General features: G+C 37.2%; 1 protein-coding gene across 2 annotated transcripts; it reads left to right on the top strand.

Annotated features, from left to right (window-relative positions):
* Positions 1 to 2,039: 2,039 nt before the first annotated feature.
* Positions 2,040 to 20,467, top strand: LOC136202631 (uncharacterized). Of its 2 annotated transcripts, none has more exons than XM_065993375.1 (19): positions 2,040 to 2,400; positions 3,488 to 3,814; positions 10,243 to 10,413; positions 10,508 to 10,591; positions 11,393 to 11,452; positions 11,589 to 11,633; positions 12,336 to 12,535; positions 12,760 to 13,206; positions 15,313 to 15,439; positions 15,530 to 15,727; positions 15,880 to 15,969; positions 16,726 to 16,788; positions 17,195 to 17,269; positions 17,361 to 17,411; positions 17,729 to 17,806; positions 18,833 to 18,967; positions 19,090 to 19,197; positions 19,831 to 19,896; positions 20,071 to 20,467. In XM_065993375.1, the coding sequence occupies exons 2-19, from the start codon at positions 3,503 to 3,505 to the stop codon at positions 20,137 to 20,139; spliced, it is 2,379 nt and encodes a 792-aa protein (XP_065849447.1). In that variant the 5' UTR covers positions 2,040 to 2,400; positions 3,488 to 3,502; the 3' UTR covers positions 20,140 to 20,467. The 2 variants fall into 2 exon arrangements, with proteins under 2 accessions (XP_065849447.1, XP_065849446.1); XM_065993374.1 differs by having other exon boundaries at positions 3,482 to 3,814.
* The last annotated feature ends 96 nt before the right edge of the window (positions 20,468 to 20,563 follow it).

Here is a 20,563-nt window from a genome sequence, read left to right as displayed (position 1 = left end):
TAGGAGAATACGACCCTAATCGAAATGCATACATTTGTCTCATACACGACCGTAAGGAACAAAACGAAAGTTGCTTTCCCGCGAGACTAATAAATTAATTACCCTAAATTGAATGGGTTATTCATGTATTAAGCATTTTTTTTTACATTACCCCTTGTATATGTACATATCCAAAGCCTGCAGATTAAAGAATTCTTATATAAAATTTTCTATAAAAAATAGATATAGAACTATTCTCATAAAATTTCCATTTAAACCTTACCTTCTTTTTGGTACATTATTAAATAATGCTATCAATTAAGCATCTCCAAGGATCTATTACCTAGATTTTTAGATTAAAATTTGAAAAGTAAGAGATAAAAACCAACTCCAATAACATCTTAGGCCTGTTCTTTATCACTTAATTTCAGTAACAATCAGTTCAGTTCAGTTCAATTCAGTTCAGTTCAGTTCAATTCAGTTCAGTTCAGTTCAGCATTCAGTTTCAGCATCCAGTTTCAGTATTCAGTAATTTATCATTATTTATTATATTATAATTATTTATATATAATTTATTATAATAATTATTATTATTTATCTATAATTTATCATTATTATTTATTATTATTATTATTTATAGTTTATCATTATCTATAAATTAGATAAAAGTCAAGAAATGATAGTTTATTAAAGTAAATATGGTTTAATAAAAAAAATAAAACTAAAGCATGCATCCATATTTAAAAATTAGGAGTTGCATCCATATTATGAATTATTTCTCAAATTTATCCAATTTATCAATGTTAGGGATAAAATTCCACCATTTTAGACGTTAGATGTAAAATTACTTCTGACCCAAAACGTTATTTTTGCACTTTAACCCTTAATTAAAATAAAAAGTTAAGAGTTTGTATTCATATGAAGATTTGTATTTAATTTCATAGACTTTAAATTATATATAAATTTGTGTTTGTATGTAATTTGTATTTTTAATTTAAATTAGAATTATTTTTTTTAATTTCATAGGCTTTTATCGAGCCAAGATTTTATCATCCCGGGCTTTTATTTGATATTCAATTTAGTTTTATCTTTAATAATATATTTATTTATTATTGATATTATTAAATTTATTAGAACCATTATTATTATTATAAGTTCATTAATGTCCAATATTATCATGAAAATTATTTTAAAGTCTAATATCATCATTATTGTTAAGTTCGGTTAAGTTCGGTAGCATTCAGTTAAGTTCAGTAGCATTCAGTTAAGTTCAGTATTCAGTTAAATTCAGTTCAGTATTCAGCAGTATTCAGTTCAGTTCAGTTCAATTCAATTCAGTTCAGTTCAGTTCAGTTCAATTCAGTTCAGTTCAGTTCAGTTTTTTTCAGCGATAAAGAACAGAGCCTTAGTCTCCTCAAATATTTCTATACTCCCTATTATTGAGAAGCTTCTAGTACCTTCTTATTTCAATTTTTATTAATAATTTATTACAGTGTATCTACTCTCACGAAATATTTATTAGTTTTAATGATAAAATAATAAATAAGTAGTGAATATGATGAGTATTATTATAGAAAAATGTCTTAATCACTCCTCTAGTCACTAAAATTCAATTTGTTTATAATATTGTTTTTAGATAGTGGACTAAGAAAGTATTTGTTTACTCCATTTCTACCTCATGTTTGCTTTTTCATGTTGAAAATAAGAGTTTTAGATGTTTGGTTAAATATTTTTATTTGTCTTTTCATGAAAGTAGCTCTTTACAAAAGCAGTGAATATCTGATTTTCCGACCGCAACAAATGTTAATAACAAACAGTAAATAGCAACAGTATTATATAGTTAAACCAAACACACACTAAAAGTGAAAATTAGTTTTCCTTAATTTTTTCTAATAATTAATACTAGTAATAGATGAAACTGAACATGAGGTAATAATTACATAAATAAATATAAGTAAATAAAAGAAAAAGTTGCACATAGGATGCTTAAATACCAAACAAAAAAACTTTATTAATTAAGATGTAATTAATTATCTATCTATCTGTGTAATTAAAATTGGTTATACAGTGAATGTAGTATTGAAGCGTTTTCACACAAACAAACTCAACCTACGAATCCCAACCCCAACAAGAAGAAGAAGAAACTGACCGCCATCGACGAATACGAGGCCAAACATACCCCAATTCACTTCTTCTTCCCTTTCTTCTTTTCCCTAATCAAAGTATTAAACTTTCTCTTTTCTAAGTTAACATAACTTTATCCTCTTAACTGATCACTTCTCTCTCTCTGGTTGTGGGCTTTTTCAACCGATTAAAGAAATATTAATTCTTTTGGTCTTTCCTTCTTTCTTGTTATGGCCGCCTGAGCTATCTTCTTATCTGGAGCTTTTCTTCTACTTCTGTACCTAATTTTATCTCAAGGTTAGTTTATTCCATTTTTATGCAATTATTGTTTGATTCCTCTGTAATTATTCTTCTACCTTTTTTTTTTGTGAATTTTTGAGGTTGGAACGCATTCTCTTTCTGTCTGTTTCTAATCATAAATCAGCTATGAGTTTGATTTGATTTTGTGCTTGATAAGATTTTTTTTTTTTTTTTTTTTTTGGTGTGGAGATTTCTAATATAAGAAAACGTGACAACTATGGATTTTTTGGCAGAAAATATTCACTTTGAATTGCTTTTTGGTTAATATTTATGCTGTTGCTTCAATTTTAAGAGCTGTGTAACTGGTGTAACTTTTGATATAATCTACTCAACGGTAGTAACAATTCGTAGAGACAACTGCTTGCTTGAAGTGTAAACTTTATAATAGGCGATGGGTTTCTATTTCTATGGCTGGAGCAATAAGTGCAAGAAAAATTCAATAACAGAAGCATAGTGTTTTAGCTTTTGCTAGTTAAAAAACTCAAATAAATCTTCCATTGAACAAAACCCTGTTTATAAAATAAGGGTTTTGTTGTTGGAGGTCAAGAGCAAACTACGATTTGTTTGGTGATTTAGGTTAACAATGTTTGGTTGGGTTGGGTATCTGCAGTATCTTTTTTTAGAACACTTTGATTTGTTTATGCAAAATAGTCATTGAACAGCGTCAATGCTCTTGTTTCAAATTTATTCCTCAATTATTCATTTGTTTGGTTAGAAATGTCAGATTTTATAAAGTGATTTTCATTAATTGCCGGTTTTATCTTTTAAGTGTCCTGGGTTTTATGCAGGTTTGAGTATTGTATGCATGTTGTCTTGTGGGGTTTATGATATGATATGAATATACCACTGTAATTTCAAATTATTTGATGCTATTTATATATTCAGATGTTTCAGTTTTCGAAAATTTTGAGAGCTCCTTGTAATGGCCATTCTCTAGAGATTTTTGAGCAACTGCCATGGCTTTGAATATGCACTTATGCTTGCTTTTGTGATCAATGATTCTAGAGTACAGTTACTTCTTTACTTGAATAGGTATTGTTAGATTTTACTTACTCTTAGCATATTGTGCTATATATAGCTGTAGACGAGCTTTTCCGGGATGGCTAAAAATGAAGATACTGGTAGCCCTGGTTGGAGAGCTTCACTTCTTTTGCAGACTACTGAAGATGTCGCAAGAGCTGTAGCAGCTGCCGCTGCTGCAGCTACTGCTCCCCATTCACCAAGGCCCTCTGTAGTGTTTTCATCGAAAGATGATCATGGTGATAGCCAGTTTCAGAAGCTACAGCGTCATGTTTCAAGGGTGCTAAAAGGCTTCTCATCTCCTCCTCCTGAAGTGAAAGCTGCAACTTACAATCCAGAAATTCTGACCAGCCAAAAGCGTCAATGGGCAAAGTTTCAACTACAGTACTTGGTATTATTTTTAATAAGTGGGTTTCTTCATTTGTTATATTTTTTTATATGAAATGTTTTTAGCTGGCTGATTTTTGAACCATCATTCTAGAACTTTATATATTTTTACTCTTTTGCGGCTTCCCTCAATCAATGGATGAATTACTGCAGAATTCTCAGTTGAGGTGTTGTGAAAACTTCATGCTTGATACTTCCATTGATGGTTTTCTGCTTTTTTACTAACTATTAGACAAAGTGAGACTGTTAGCAATGCAACTGTTAGGCCTCGGATTTGGAAAGTCTATGAGAGGAAAGGAAAAGGGAAACAAGTCACGTGAGGAGTTTTGTGAGAGGTGGTCCTTGGTACTGTCTGTTTAGGAAAGCTATTAAATAAGAGTAAGGAGGGTCTGTCATGGGGATTCTATTTTTGTGATATTGTTTTGGGAATCTCCAGCCTTTGGCTGTGTGAGGTGGGGCTGTGTCCCTGGGTCATCTTTCCATTTCCAGCTCTTCACTCTGTTCTAAGAGTTTCATCTACTGTTCCATTCCTTTAAGTAATATTAACAATATATCATTACCATTCTATATATCTTGCATCTTATTCGATAACTTACTGGTTAAGCTTGAGTGTGTTTTCTGGGTAACTATTGTGTTTTCTATCAATTTGGTCCGACCTGCCGGATGTCCACAACCACCGGCGAGATGGAATCGCCGATCCAGAGCAAGTTCGCTGCCACAGATACCAGAATATCAGGCGTAGAGAAGAACCTTATGGGAGTTGAAAAGCAAGTTGCAGCCTTGAATCAGAATATGTCCAGTTTGCAGTTATCTCTGGATGAATTCCGTGCTCAGTTTCTGAACTGGGTTAAGAAACAAGGAAAACAACCAGATGGAGGTGAGGAATCGGATTCTCATGGTGGAGGAATGAGAATAGGAGGTACTGAAGGTAGCACCGGGCATGGTAGATTGAGGAGACACCTCGAAATGGGAGGAGAGACTCCCAACAACAATGCAAACTCTTCAGACCCGGACCCATATTTGGCTGGAAGGAGGGTGAAGTTGCCTATGTTTGAAGGCATCGATCCCAGAGGATGGTTAACTCGAGCTGAAACTTATTTCAGGATAAATCAATCTCCTGAGGAATTAAAGATTCCCATGGCAGAGATATGCATGGGCGGATCATCCATAAACTGGTTCACCATTTTAAACGAGTCCATCTCCGAACTCACGTGGGCTGTGTTTCGAGAAGAGTTGTTGCAGCGTTTCAGTAGCCTGGAGATCATCAATCCATACGAGGAGCTCGCCGGAATACAACAAAGGGGAACAGTGATCGAGTTCATTGAAGAATTCGAACAGATTGCATCTCTAGTTCCACGGCAACACGAGTTACAGTATGTAGGGTATTTCGTGAAAGGATTGAAGGAAGAGGTGAGGGATAAGGTGCGGATGCACAACCCACTAACACGGCTGGAAGCGATGCGCCTTGCCAGAACGGCGGAGACATCTGATTCTAAAAACAAGTTCAGAAGCGGCGGCGGCGGAATTAGGGTTCCTGGCTGGGGATCGCAGAGTAGAAGTGGAAGCAGTCACGTGAACAATAGCACGTGGAAAAATAATGCAAATAGAGAAGGTAGTAACCATGTGGGCCAAGAAAGTGGTAACTGGGCTGGGTCTGTGACCAAGTCTTTTAACAGCCCAAGAGCAGAATCCATTAAATCAACAGGAACTGCTCCTTTAACACAACAGATGTTGAGAAACAGGGGAACGCGACATATCTCACAGAAAGATTGGGAGGATAGGAAGAAGAAGGGGCTTTGTTTTCGATGCGGTCAACCGTATTCGCCCCAACACCGTTGCCCGGAAGCGAAGTTACGTATCCTCGTTCTAGCGGACGATGAAGAAGTTAATGGCGATGGAGAAATCGTTCTGGCAGAGGGGGAACTCAAGACACAAGAAGATGAGATAGATGGGGGAGGAGAATGCCATGTGTTAGAATGGAACGGATTGACGGGGAATCGTCACGATGATGATCTGAAAACCATCAAAATTAACGGTGAGATACACGAAATTCCGATTTCAGCCCTTGTGGATAGCGGGGAACACATAATTTCGTCTCAAGAAAATTGGTTAGATCCCTGGGCTTGAAGACGGAGCAGGGTGCCGAAATTAACATTCGATTAGGAGATGGGTACAGGGTTAGAATTTCTGAGCAGTGCCCTGAGATATTCTTAGCAATGGGGGAATTTGATTGTCAGATTAAAGCACTCATCTTTGACCTTGGCAATATTGATTTGATTCTTGGAATGGAATGGCTCCGCACATTGGGAGAAGTCTGGCATGATTGGAAGCAGCGGAAAATGAGGTTTTGGCAGGAAGGGAAGCTTATAGAGTTAAAAGATACAACACCAAATGGAAGTAACATTTACCCATTGCAAGCGTGGCTAGATGGCGAGGAGGAAAAATTCAAAACGGCTACTAGGGAAGCGGGGAAGCAAAGGAACCAACTGGAAATAACGCAGCAGCACCAACTGGGTAGGCTTTTGAAGAGATTTCAACTCGTGTTCCAGGAACCCAGAGGCTTGCCACCTAGGAGACAGATTTCTCATGCAATTAATTTGACTCCTGGGAGTAAACCGGTGTGTGTAAGGCCGTATAGATACCCTCATCATCACAAGGATGAAATTCAGAGGCAGGTGCAAGACTTATTAGAACAAGGGGTTATCCGTAATAGCAATAGCGCGTATTCCAGCCCGGTTTTATTGGTGAAGAAGAAAGATGCAACTTGGAGACTTTGTGTCGATTACAGAGCCTTAAACAAGGCGACTATACCGGACAAGTACCCTATTCCGGTGGTGGATGAATTGTTAGATGAGTTGTGTGGTTCGTGTTATTTTTCCAAGATTGACTTGAAGGCGGGATACCATCAAATTTTGATGAGGGGGGAGGACATCGAGAAAACCGCTTTCCGAACTCATAACGGGCATTATGAGTATTTGGTAATGCCTTTCGGCCTAACTAACGCCCCTGCAACGTTCCAAGCAACAATGAATGAGATATTCCGGCCTCTTTTAAGGAAATCGGTGTTGGTATTCTTCGACGACATACTGATCTTTAGCAAGAGTTGGGAGGCTCACTTGAAAGATGTGGAGTTAGTGTTACAAATTTTGATGGAGAATCAGTTTGTGGCTAATTTAAAAAAATGTCAGTTTGGGAGTATTAGTATCGAATATTTGGGTCATGTGATAACAGGGAACGGAGTGTCGATGGATCCATCCAAAATTGAAGCGGTGCTAGCATGGCCAACACCGAAGTCAGTTAAAGGAGTCCGCGGATTTCTCGGGTTAACAGGATACTACCGGAAGTTTATCAAGGATTATGGGAAAATAGCCAAACCTCTAACGGAGCTCACAAAGAAAGATGGATTCATGTGGGGTTCGGGAGCTCAAGATGCCTTTCACAACTTGAAGAAAGCTTTAACAACCGCCCCAGTCCTAGCATTGCCGAATTTTGCTGAATCATTTGACATCGAATGCGATGCTTCCGGAAAGGGGATTGGAGCCGTGCTGATGCAAAATTCGAGGCCCATAGCTTTCTTTAGCAAGGCCTTGTCTGAAAGGAATTTATCCAAATCAGCCTATGAAAAAGAAATGATGGGTTTAGCTTTGGCCATCCAACACTGGAGAACTTACTTACAACAACAACAACAACAACAAAGCCTTAGTCCCGAAATGATTCGGGGTCGGCTAACATGAACCATCATATAAAACCGTGAAAATCAAGTCGTGTCAGCGACACAGATTCGCTCCCTCCACTCCGTCCTATCCACTACCATATTTTCCTCAATTCCCAATAAACTCATATCACTCTCGATCACCCTCCTCCAAGTTTGCTTAGGTCTTCCCTTACCCCTCACCACTACATCCCTTTGCCACTCTTCGGTTCTCCTAACCGGCGCATCAAGCGCTCTACGTCTCACATGGCCAAACCACCTTAGTCGGTTTTCTCTCATTTTATTCTCAATAGATGTAACCCCTACTTTTGTCCTAATTATTTCATTACGCACCCGGTCCTTTCTCGTGTGACCACACATCCATCTCAACATACGCATCTCCGCCACCGACATCTTATGGATGTGGCAGTGTTTCACTGCCCAACACTCCGTACCATATAACAATGCTGGTCTAATTGCCGTCCGGTAGAATTTTCCCTTCAATCTATTAGGCATGCCGGGATCACAAAGGAAACCCGTAGCACTCTTCCACTTCGACCAACCAGCTTTAATCCTATGGGCAACATCTCCATCTACTACTGGAGAACTTACTTACTAGGGAGGAAATTTAGAGTTTTCACAGATCAAAAGAGCTTGAAGCATTTATTGGAGCAACGAATTTCAACTTGTGACCAATAGAATTGGGTTGCTAAATTGTTGGGGTATCAATTTGATATCTTCTACAAACCAGGGAAGTTAAATTCAGCAGCAGATGCCTTATCAAGGCAAACTGATGAAGGGGAGATGTCAATGATCAATTCTTCTCCTCGTTGGGAGGACGGAGCTCAACTGCTTAAGGAAGCCGAACTTGATCCTCAGTTAGTTAAGCTCAGACGCGAGCTGCAACAAAATCCGAATTCAAGGCAGGGGTACCAACTCAAGGACGGGGTGCTGCTATATAAAAACAGGCTCGTAATTTCTGCTTCTTCTTCTCTCATTCCGTCTCTACTGGCAGAATTTCACTCCACGCCTACCGGGGGCCATTCAGGTTTTTATCGTACCTACAGACGATTAGCAGCCAACATATATTGGATCGGTATGAGTAAATCAGTCCAGGAGTATGTTCGAAAGTGTGACATCTGTCAACGATTTAAGACTTCGACTCTAGCACCGGCCGGCCTACTTCAACCTTTACCGATTCCGGATGTGGTTTGGAATGATATCTCAATGGATTTTATCACAGGCCTCCCTAAATCGAAAGGGTTTGATGCAATTTTAGTCGTGGTGGACAGATTGAGTAAGTACTCACATTTCATCCTTCTTAAGCACCCTTATTCTGCCAAGTCGATTGCTGAATTGTTTGTGAAGGAAATTGTCCGATTACACGGCATCCCTCACGCCATCGTCAGTGATAGAGATCCCATCTTTATGAGTGGATTTTGGAAAGAGCTCTTTCGAATGCAGGGAACACAACTAAATATGTCATCGGCTTATCATCCAGAGACTGACGGACAAACAGAAGTAACTAACAGGTGTTTGGAAGCCTATTTGCGTTGTTTCTCAGTTGAACAACCTCGCACTTGGGCAAATTGGTTACCATGGGCAGAATTTTGGTATAATACGACATATCGGGTATCCACGGGAATCACACCCTTTGAGATAGTTTACGGAAGAAAACCTCCAACACCATTTCAGTTCGTGCCCGGTGAGGTCAAAGTCGAATGGGTGGCTAGGGAATTGGATGATCGGAAGGAAGTTTTAAGCCAGTTGAAATTTGACTTAGCAAAAGCACAGCAGGCAATGAAAAAAGAAGCCGACAAGCATCGGCGTGCAGTCCAATTTGTGGTTGATGATTGGGTTTATCTGAAGCTTCGCCCTCACAAACAACAATCTATAGCTCGTCGGGTGAACCAGAAACTGGCAGCCCGGTTTTATGGACCTTTTCAGGTTGTCAAACGCATTGGAGAGGTTGCTTATGAACTCCAACTTCCAGCTCATTCACGAATACATCCGGTCTTTCACGTATCCATGTTAAAGAAGGCTGATCATCCGCAAGTAGTTGAACCATCCTTACCCGAGGGTTTCGAGGTAGAGCTTACTGATTCCTCTCACCCAGAACGGATCCTAGCATCGCGCAAAATCAATCAACAGGATGAAGAGATTAAGCAATGTCTAGTCCAATGGACCGGAAAGGGAGCGGAAGAAGCTACATGGGAGGATGAGATCAACATTCGCACTCAGTTTCCTCTCTTCAGTCTTGAGGACAAGACTGTTTTTTCTCAGGGCGGCAATGTTAGCAATGCAACTGTTAGGCCTCGGATTTGGAAAGTCTATGAGAGGAAAGGAAAAGGGAAACAAGTCACGTGAGGAGTTTTGTGAGAGGTGGTCCTTGGTACTGTCTGTTTAGGAAAGCTATTAAATAAGAGTAAGGAGGGTCTGTCATGGGGATTCTATTTTTGTGATATTGTTTTGGGAATCTCCAGTCTTTGGCTGTGTGAGGTGGGGCTGTGTCCCTGGGTCATCTTTCCATTTCCAGCTCTTCACTCTGTTCTAAGAGTTTCATCTACTGTTCCATTCCTTTAAGTAATATTAACAATATATCATTACCATTCTATATATCTTGCATCTTATTCGATAACTTACTGGTTAAGCTTGAGTGTGTTTTCTGGGTAACTATTGTGTTTTCTATCAGAGACCTAGTTTCCTACTGTTTGGTAACATTTTTGTTTTTAAGTATGCAGGATCATAGGTCTTTAAAGGAGCCATCAAGGCTTTTTGAGAGCATGGTAGTTGTTGGACTTCACCCTAATTGTGATCTTCAGGCACTTCAGAGACAATATGTTTCCCGGAAGTTGGACAGTTCACTTGGTTGTCAAAGCCAATCTCGTGTAGAACCCATTCTTGAGCCTCAGGTGAGGGCTTTCATTAAAAAAATATATTGATTTATCTCTATTTGGAGATTCATTTGTTTTTTTGGTTCACATAGTGTGTGTTTTCTACCCACAGGTCTTATTTGTTTATCCTCCTGACAAACAATTGCCTCTTAAATACAAGGATCTAGTATCTTATTGCTTCCCTGGAGGTCTTGAGGTTGGAAATTTGCTTTCTGGGTTTTTATTTTTCCTCTCATTTATATAGTATACTTGGTTTTCTTATGTGAAATGCTGAGGTGTTTATTGTTTATGTTTTCCATTTTCCTCTGTAGTCTCTACATATCTTTACTTTATAGTGCCATTTTTGTGGACACGAGACATTTTAATTAGATTTTTCTTAATACGAGCATCAGGAACTTTTCTTGAGACGCATAAAGATTTAAAATATGATGATCGCGAGGATTAACTATATCAGTGATTATCTTGATTTCGAATATGGCTGATTCTGATGCACTCTTTCCATAATTTCGCAAACAGTAGACAATTATGAGGTTTGCTTATTGAAATCTTGGATATGCAATTGCAATTTCAGCTGGTCCTTGAATTTACCTTTCTATTCATATTTGGGTATGGGATAGACACATTGAGGCTCCTTTTACAAGTATCAATGCCCAACAGTAAGATATTACAATCATCATCATTGAATTGAAACAATTGCTACCTAATACTTCCTGATGTTTCAAATGGTTTTTCCTTTTGAAAATTGATAACCGATTATAGAAGTTGAAAATGTGTTGGGAAATATTTATGTGCTCATGCATGGTTCTCTCTGATGAGAGTTTTAGCATCACTGTCCTCTGTGTACCTTGTACGTTATTATGCATTCAACTGCGAGACATTTTTTTTTTCATTTTTTTTAACTTGCTCAAGAACATTATCTTTATATTGTCTGGTCTTTCTCTGCTTATGCATACTCTTGCATGAAAATGTTTCTGATTTTTGCTAATTATGATTTTAGGTTCATCCTGTTGAGAAAACTCCTTCAATGAGTGAGTTGAACGAAATTCTTGTTGGACAGGTATATGTGCTACAATATAATTCGGAACTCTCTTACTATCTGATGAAACTGTGCTGGTATTTTATCTATCTGTGAAAATAGCTAGCCATGTAATGTTACACAATCATCTCACTTATGTTGCATTTTATTTTTGTAGGAGCACCTTAAACAGAGTGACCTGTCATTTGTATTCCGGTTGCAGGTATTTTTCATATATTAAGCATATTTCCATGGAATTTAACATTTTGTTTAATGTCAAGGAACCAATTGAACTAAAAGCTTAAGCTGATAGTTAAAGTCCAAGTCATATTAATACCTAACACAGCCCGGCATGCGAATGCCAACTAGGCTTGAAGCGTGCACAACACAAGCCCATATTACGATGTCCTGCAATTAAATCAACAAATGAGGTTGTCAGGATTCGAACCCTTGATCACCATACCATGTCATGGAACCAATTGAACTAAAAGCTTAAGCTGATATTTAAAGGCCCAGTTCATATTAGTATCTGACATTTAAGATCACATGAATTTTTCTATGTGATGTATTAGTTCTGTAATCATTGACATCCTACTGGCTATTGGTATCTCAAATCTATCTTGCTTTTTTCAATTTATTTATGTTCGAGGTGGCAATAGATGACCGATAAATTTTGAAGAGTACTTTTTTCTATTTCATTTTTGGCACTTGGAGAAGCCTTGAACCTTTTCATTATTCTTTCAAATGTAGTTTGGATGTTCAGTTTATAAAGAGCTGGACATTTCATTGTATGATTACTCTAGATTTTTAAATTGGGTTTCACATAACAATATGACAGATTTATTCATTTGAATTAAAATGCAACGGCAAAGCCCTTCTCTAGTTGTAATGTTATTTTTGTCTATCCTGAACTTTTTGTTCCCAGGTTGCTGATGATTCTACATTGTACGGGTGCTGCGTTTTAGTTGATGAAATTGTTCAAAAACCCTCTGGGTTGCTTTCCATGATTTCAGATAAGCGGTCTTCCAGCTCATCTTTAAGCCGTTATGTGCTAACTACACGCAGATGTTACTGCATTCTTTCAAGGCTTCCATGTTTTGATTTGCATTTCGGTGTATTGAACAGGTGCAATTATTTACAGTGATGATTATTTGACTTCTTTCTTTTCATTTTCATCATCTTTGTTCAATATTTAATTTGACGAACTGTTCCAACATTTATGTTTTTAATTGATTATCTATTATTTCTCAGAAATCCTACTAAACAATTGCCACAAATACGTCAAAATCTAACACTTGAATTAGAAAAATTCATATCACTTCTATTTGACATTTGACATTTTCTTGTAGTATCTTTATGGAGGAAAGGTTGGAACGGATAACAAAAGACATTGATGTTCTCGACTTGGAACCTTTGGAGGCTAATAGCAAAGAAGAAAATTTTGAGGACAATATGGATGTTACATCACCAAATTATAGGGCAGCTGAGGAAATGCTTGATGGGATAGTTGAAAATTTGGACTCACCTGGAGGTGTTGCAGATAATGAGAGTCACCTGGAGCATCAAATTCCTGATGGGCATGTTCACATGTCAAAAGAATCCGTTGACAATAATGTCCCTGCAGACTCTGAATCAGGGACAGTCTCTGACAAAGGCGAACAAATTGGTGGAAACCTTGAAATTTGTGAGATTGATGATGATTTAACCAGCAAGCAAGCAGAAGAAAGGCGTGTACCACATGCTGTTCTGCCTCTCCTACGTTATTATCATTATGAAAGCTCAGAATCTTCCTCCAGGTATCTCATCTATCCATACTTCTCAGAAGTTTGGTTGACAATGGAGTATTTTTTTCTGGAGTCTTTTGTAAGTTCATCTTAAATGCTTTCTGTGTGAAGTGAATTTTTTTGTGACAGTAAAAGTAAATTTTAGAGTTTTTGTTTCCCCTAACTATAATGTTGAAAGCAATTGGGAGAAATTTGTTTCCCCATAAATCTATCAACTTAATCTTGAACCCATTTACTTGGGTTCAGAGTAGGATTCCTGTGGAAGTAATTGATTAGTTGACAATCCTAAGGTGAATAAAGAGAATCTGAGGCTTACATTGATTAAAGAATTCTATTCTTTTGTGAGTGAGTTCATGTGCAGCTACAAGATTTGACATAGTCAACATCGGGTGCATTCTCTCATAAATAGGTGATATCATTTTGTATATTCTATAGTCATATAAAGAGAAGTGGGTGATGCTTCTGGCTTTGTTCAAAGGGAAGCATTTATTAATGTTCAACACAATGCATGGAGTGTATACTGGTAACGATGGAATGGTGGTATTACATTAGTAAATGCTGAGGTTTCTTCCTTTTATGTGTTGTTCTAGCAATGAGATATATCATCAATTTTTGTGGAGGCAAACAGTAAAAAAAGCTGGGGCAGAGAAAATTGGGTTATAATCTAGGAAGCACCTACACGGGTACTCGTATGGGTGTGGGCATAGTTGTTAAATGCGCAAGGCGCGCTAAGGCTCCGAGGGGTTCTGGTCTGGAGCCTAGGCTCAAGGCACAAGGCGAGGCGCGCGCCTTAGAAACACGAGGCGCATAAAATAAAATATATACTCTTTTACTAGTTAAGCATAAACAAAAAAAAAGAAAACACTTATGACCACACAAACAAAACAAAACCACATGAAAACATAATACTAAATCATAAATGTCAAAAACACCAAATTAAGTTCATACTTCATAGAGAGACACTAACATATACTTAACGTCTTGACCTAAAATACCTAACTATAACTAATGCTCCTAAACTAATAACCATTCATTGTCAATCAAAAAGAACACACACAACAAAACTAATAATCATCATCATCAAGATCATCATCACTCTGTTTCTTCTTGACTCTGTGTCTGTGGAAGTTTGTTTTTGCCTGAAGTGGAGGATACTTCTTTCTTTACTTGACTTCTTCTCCTAATCTTTCTCTATTTTTTATATATTTAATTGTGATTGAGACTCTTCATATTCTTATTTAAATTAAGGGTTAAGATTAATCTTATTTAAGTTAGATTAGTGTTTGAGATTAATCAAACAATTATTTTAGAGAAAACTGTAAAAATAAAAATAAAAACCTAAGTAAAAACCGCCAGGCGCACTAGGCTCCAGGCTCCCAGGAGCGAGCCTTTTGTACAGAGCCTCATTCTAGGTTCAAGGCTCAGGACCGTGAGCCTTGACTGAGGCGCGCCTTTAACAACTATGGGTGTGGGTGCGGCAAACGGCATTTTAAAAAAATGAGACACGGGTAGGGTGGGGACACGCCAAATTTATTATATGTATTATACATCATAAATAACATCCATAATAAGTCATTAATTCATCAAAAAGAAATATTTAATACTTCAAACTAAAAAAAAAGGCTGGCTGCTATATTCTTTTCTTTAGATTTTGATTTCTTTTTTATTAGGGTTTTATTTTGTATATCAACCTCTCTTTTTTGTAAACTTATTAGAAAGAACCCCCTATATTCTACTTAATTAACTCAGAAGCCATGTCCCCGAAGTGTCCCCATATTAAAAAAAGAAAAGAAAAGAGAGGACACTTATTGTGGAGTGTCGGGTGCGTGTCCCCGGAGTATCCGACACTCGTACTTAACATACTAAAAGTGTCGGTGCTTCCTAGGTTATGATATAAAGGGAAACTTTGTTTCTACAGGTTGAAGCCATGTATTCTTCTTGTTAATTGTGCAAAGGGCCGGCCTTGTTTGGTTGCTTGATTTACTTAAAAAATTTCTCCCTTTCTCTTGGTATATGAGGATCTATCACATTATTAACACATCCACACAGCTGAATGCACAAGGGGGAAGGACTTTATACTCTCAATGGTATGCTGCCTTACATTCTCCTTTTATTCAGTTTCCAGGGGTCTCCTAGTGAAGACAGGAACTTTAGGAGTGATATTGATGATACGGAGACAGAAGAGGCATCTTTTTCTGGCCAGGAAGATTCTAATGATCACACAGATATCCTTGAATGGTCTAAGGTTTGAGTGTTTGGTTGTAGTTGTGATATTTCTGTCTGTTAGCCATTCCTCTTGTTTCCTTAGATTTGCTGATTTCCCTGTAAATTACAGGCAAACAACCATGGATCATTGCAGATAATATGCAAATATTACCAGTTACATTTCCCTTCTAGGGGTTCAACTCTTATATTCCATCCTTTGGAACATCTTCATCCTCTGGAATATCATAGACCAGATGAAACAGTTTTACATATTGCCGGCTCAACAGTTGATTTGAGATCATGTAATACAAGCTTGGAATTTGCTGAGGTACATTCAATTATAGCTTTTTAAGCTTATCCAAAGTCAGCTTCTTTCCATTATTTTTTCATACTGCTTTTTTCTTTAATGGAAAAATATGCATTGTACTTGTTTTGGTACTTCCATGACACCCATAAATGTTATTGTTCTGATTTTGTCAGGCACACAGTGCACTCATGGCAGAGGAGGAAGCGACTGCATTATCAACATGGGCTGTTGCATGCATATGTGGATCCTTGCGTCTCGAGAATGTATGTGCATGTTGAAGTCTTGAGATTGTGTTTTATCTGGAAATAATTGTTTATATAAGTTTGTTTTGCCACGTATGGTTCTTGACATATGAAAACTATTACTGTCCTGAGGTGGAACATATATCTAGCACACTTGTGTCTTCATTTCAAGCTTATCTGATCAGCTCTTTCTCTCTCTCTCCATTTTTCGAATGCTGCCATTCTTTCTCTCTCTCTCCATTTTTCGAATGCTGCCATTCTGTCTCTCCCTGTGTTCTGTGAATGCTGTCAATAATCTACTGTCCTAAGTGTAGATATGAGTTTGATGCTCTCCTGTCAGAAATAGCAGATAGTCTCTCTCTCTCTCTCTCTCCGTTTTGCGAATGCTGTCAATTATCTACTGTACCAAGTGTAGATATGACTAAGAATGATGCTCTACTGTCAGAAATAGCAGATTGCCCTCTCTCTCCATTTTGCGAATGCTGTCATTATCTACTGTCCCAAGTGTAGATATGATTTCGATGCTCTCCTGCCAGAAATAGCAGATTACTCTCTCAACTTCATGTTTGGTTCAAATTAAGTACTTTCTAAAATCATAGTTCAGGATTTTTTTTTTCCTTCTGTATATTTTGCATTAATTATTTTTGCAGTCCCATGAATGTCCTGTTTTGTGTTGGTTATTTGAGATATGAATGTTTCTTACTTCATATGGCGTCGTACACTTGTATTTAGCATGGTTGGTTTCTTAGTTTGAGTAGTAACTCTTCTTGCATGCAGATATTAACTTTGGTTGCTGGAGCACTGCTGGAGAAGCCGATTGTGTTTGTTTGCTCTAATTTGGTAAGTATTACTGGCATGTGTCAAACTTGAAAAACTGACTCTGATCCTCTTATTATTTACATGTTACCTGACAAAATGAGATGAATGTGCTGAACTAGTTTGATCCCAATTTCAAAATGTTGTGTAGTTATCTCTTCATGGTTGCTCCCTGCACCTAATTGTGATTAAACAATTAGAGTTTTGAGTCGTCAATCTATTGTTAAATGCTGCTGAGTGAGAATGGTTGTATTGCATTTTTAAAGGTAGCTAGGTTAGAGCTCGGGGTGATAGTTTAACTTCAGAGCTTACCTAGTTACATGTGGTTCCTTAAATTAACATAAATCATTTTTCCTGGTTTGATTAATGATGGCAGAAACATAATTTCTGTCTCTTTACATTAATAAAATTTATACACTTCGTTATGCAGGGAATATTATCTGCATCGGTATTATCAATGATCCCTCTGATCCGTCCCTATCAATGGCAAAGCCTATTAATGCCGGTATGTGATTCAGGTGCCTTGCCAGTTTGGCTGAGTGATGATCATGTGGCACAAGCTTTATCACACTTTTAATTGTCTGTATAATTTCCAGATTTTACCAGATGAAATGTTGGACTTTTTGGATGCACCAGTTCCTTACATTGTAAGTATTGGTCGTGAGCCTCCTAAATTTTCACTATCCTTGTCTGCTCACATTCTGCTTGCTTGAAATGGTTATGTAAAATGTATTTCACTAGTGTGTTTGGATTCAGCATTTTCTTTTTGTTGGCTGAATCAATTCCAAATACAGCCTTTTTTTTTTGTCAAGCTAAATTTTCTATAAAGTACAATAGGCTTCATATTTGGACTTTGATATTTAATTGTCATGATGAGGCAATAGATTTTCATAGTTGTTACTACCTTTTGTTGTTTTGATAGTGACTGGGTTAACTTGGCTGCGATTGTTATATTATTGTGTAGGTTGGTGTAAAGAACAAAACAAGTGAAGTGCAGTCAAAGCTAGCGAATACCATTCTTGTTGACGTTAACAAGAACCAGGTCTGCATTTGCATATTTTAGCAATTTATATTCTGAAACTTCTTTTTCTTACTTTGAGGTATTTGTCTCCGAATGCAATAATCTATGTTACATATACGGAGACTGAAACTGAAATGGGAACTGGGAAACAATACTTCTAAAAAATGTAGGAAACAGAAACGTGGGTAAAACAAGTAAATAATAAAAATATAATGGTATATCTATTGATCCACTTCTCAAAACACATTATATCCTTGGAAACGAGCTTCCAAATTTTAAAAAACGAGTTTCCAGTTTTTTTAAATTACGCAAACACAGTCCGAAACGTTTCGTACAAGTTTTGGGACTTCTGGTTTCCTAAACTTGAAGCGCTTCAGTTTCTATGCAACGTAGTCAGATTACTACTTAGCCATTACTTCCTCTCCCACCTTTTTCTCCAAATTTCTCTAGCTTTCTTAGCAGGCATTTTTATTACTGTTTTGACACTGGTGATGATTGTGTTTGAAAATCCTTCTGGCTATATAAACACATGCAACTCTACTTAAAGTTGTATGAAGTCTACCGTAATTGTAACCTAGTTTAACCCATCAGAACTTCTAGGTACATATGTAGTTCATTTTCCTCCACAATTCTTTTGATAATGTAGCTTGAGACCTTGTAGTGCTTGTAATATAACCATGAATTTATTTTAGTTTTTAATAAAATTGAAGACTGGTCTGCAACAAGTCTCATAGTATAGGATATCTGAATGTTGGTCTGTTGGTGGAGGGTTAATAGGTTTTATGGAAATATGTTGGACGCTGAGTTCCCCTTGGTGGTTTTGTTGAGAAACAATCTACAATATACTGATTGAATGCACCCGCTAATCATGTTGTATGGATTTGTTGGCTTTGAGCTGTGTTAAACCCTTGTTGTTTTTCTTACGTTGCTTGTCCACCTTCTACTTGTCTAGTACTTTTTAGTTGCAAGTCTCAGAACAGTTGTGTGTGCTTGCTTAGGACCAATGGCCTGTGCGCTCTCTGATTATTGTTCCTATTTATGTGACAGGTAAAGTCATCAACAATACCACAACTGCCAAAACAGAGGGAGTTATTTTCTTCCTTGAGTTCTCACCATGCAAAACTTGTGGGAGAAAGTTATTTGGCAAGGAAAAGGCCAGTTTATGAGTGCACAGATGTACAGGTACGCTATTCTGCTCTAGTCTGTTTCTTCATAAGAAGTCCACCTTCCCGATTATGTCGAATGGAGCTGGTGTTTCTGATGGTCTGTTACTTATCATGTCATGTGCGTATTTATTTGTACAGATTGAGGCTGCCAAGGGTTTTCTATCAGTGTTAAGATCGTACTTGGATTCACTTTGCTCAAACTTGCGCTCACACACAATTACAAATGTACAATCAAACAACGATAAGGTTTGTGTTCTCCACAATGATGACTTTTTTTTTGTGTGTTCCAGTTTTCATTCACGCTTGGAAAATCTGTGATCTCGCATTTGCTTAAGCTAGTTATCATGGGCAAATATTAGCATTGAGGAAGAGGAGATAAATTAGTACATCTTTTTTCCACCAGAAAAGGTCCCATTATTTTTTGTTTTTCCTGTAAAAGTAGGTTTCAAAATTTTAATAGATCAGTTACCAAAGTAGAAATGTGCAGCAGCAGAAGTTATATTAAGGATTGGAAACATACCACTTATGCTTAACCAGAAAAGATACAAGACATAGGTGGAATATTTAGCAGATTAAAGTGCGCCTTGATTTTTATATTGTAAGAGGGAGGTTATAGGTATCCTTCAACATGTTTAATGATCCCTCAAACATAAAATTATATCAATACTGTCTGGTGCTGACTGCTGAGGACAGAGATCCCTTAATCATGTGTCAAGTGAAAACACATTAACAGCACTAGGCTAGATTGGGAAATACTGCAAAAAATGGGACAGTAGGGTTCCACCTTGCATAATAGTTGCATCATGCTGATTTCAGAATTAACATAATCAATCATCATAAAATGATGTAATCTGATCTCTACTCCCCTGCTACTTGTAGGTTTCATTGCTCTTAAAGGAGAGTTTTATAGACTCCTTTCCCCATCGTGATCGACCATTCATGAAGGTATGTCCCTTTGATATTCTTCATAAGTTCATGATAGCATTCTTCATTTATCCGCTGTTAGCATTCTTTATTTTGAAACTGCAAGCACAGATTTTCATCATGTTTGATGGCATTTTATTGGTATTAGTAGAAAGCATGCTGACAATAGTTTTGGTTTAAATTTGTTGGAAGCAGCTCTTTGTAGACACACAGATGTTCTCTGTACATACAGATCTGGTGCTTTCATTTTTCCAGAAGGAATAGCAAGGGCGGACAAGGTCTGCCTGTAATTATATATTAAATCTATTGTAAGTTGAACGCAAGTTCAAAATATGCCATAATGTTTGGTTAGAAGAGTGAAGGGCAACTATTATAGCCATAGGAGAAAATTAGAAAAAATCATGTGTAATGCTAATCTTTATTTATATCAGAAGGTGCTCCTGCATGCTTCACCCTTTTTTTGCAGCCCATCAATAGTATGACTATTCTGACTAGAAGAATAAAACTTGGATCTTTTAGAAAAAAGAGGTCTGATTGATACATAAAACATCAATGTAATGTCTTGCTTTTAATTGGACAGTTTCAAATGTTATATGATCTGCTAAATTATATTGTAGGAAAAGTTAATGCAGAAGATGTGCAAGAAGGTCTTTTTGCATCCTGCTGAGCTGTTTTTTCAAATATAGGA

Source organism: Euphorbia lathyris, chromosome 8, assembly GCF_963576675.1.
Source record: "Euphorbia lathyris chromosome 8, ddEupLath1.1, whole genome shotgun sequence".
NCBI lineage: Eukaryota > Viridiplantae > Streptophyta > Magnoliopsida > Malpighiales > Euphorbiaceae > Euphorbia > Euphorbia lathyris.
Note: the sequence above shows the minus strand (reverse complement) of the source record. Positions and strands in the feature narration are given on the sequence as shown.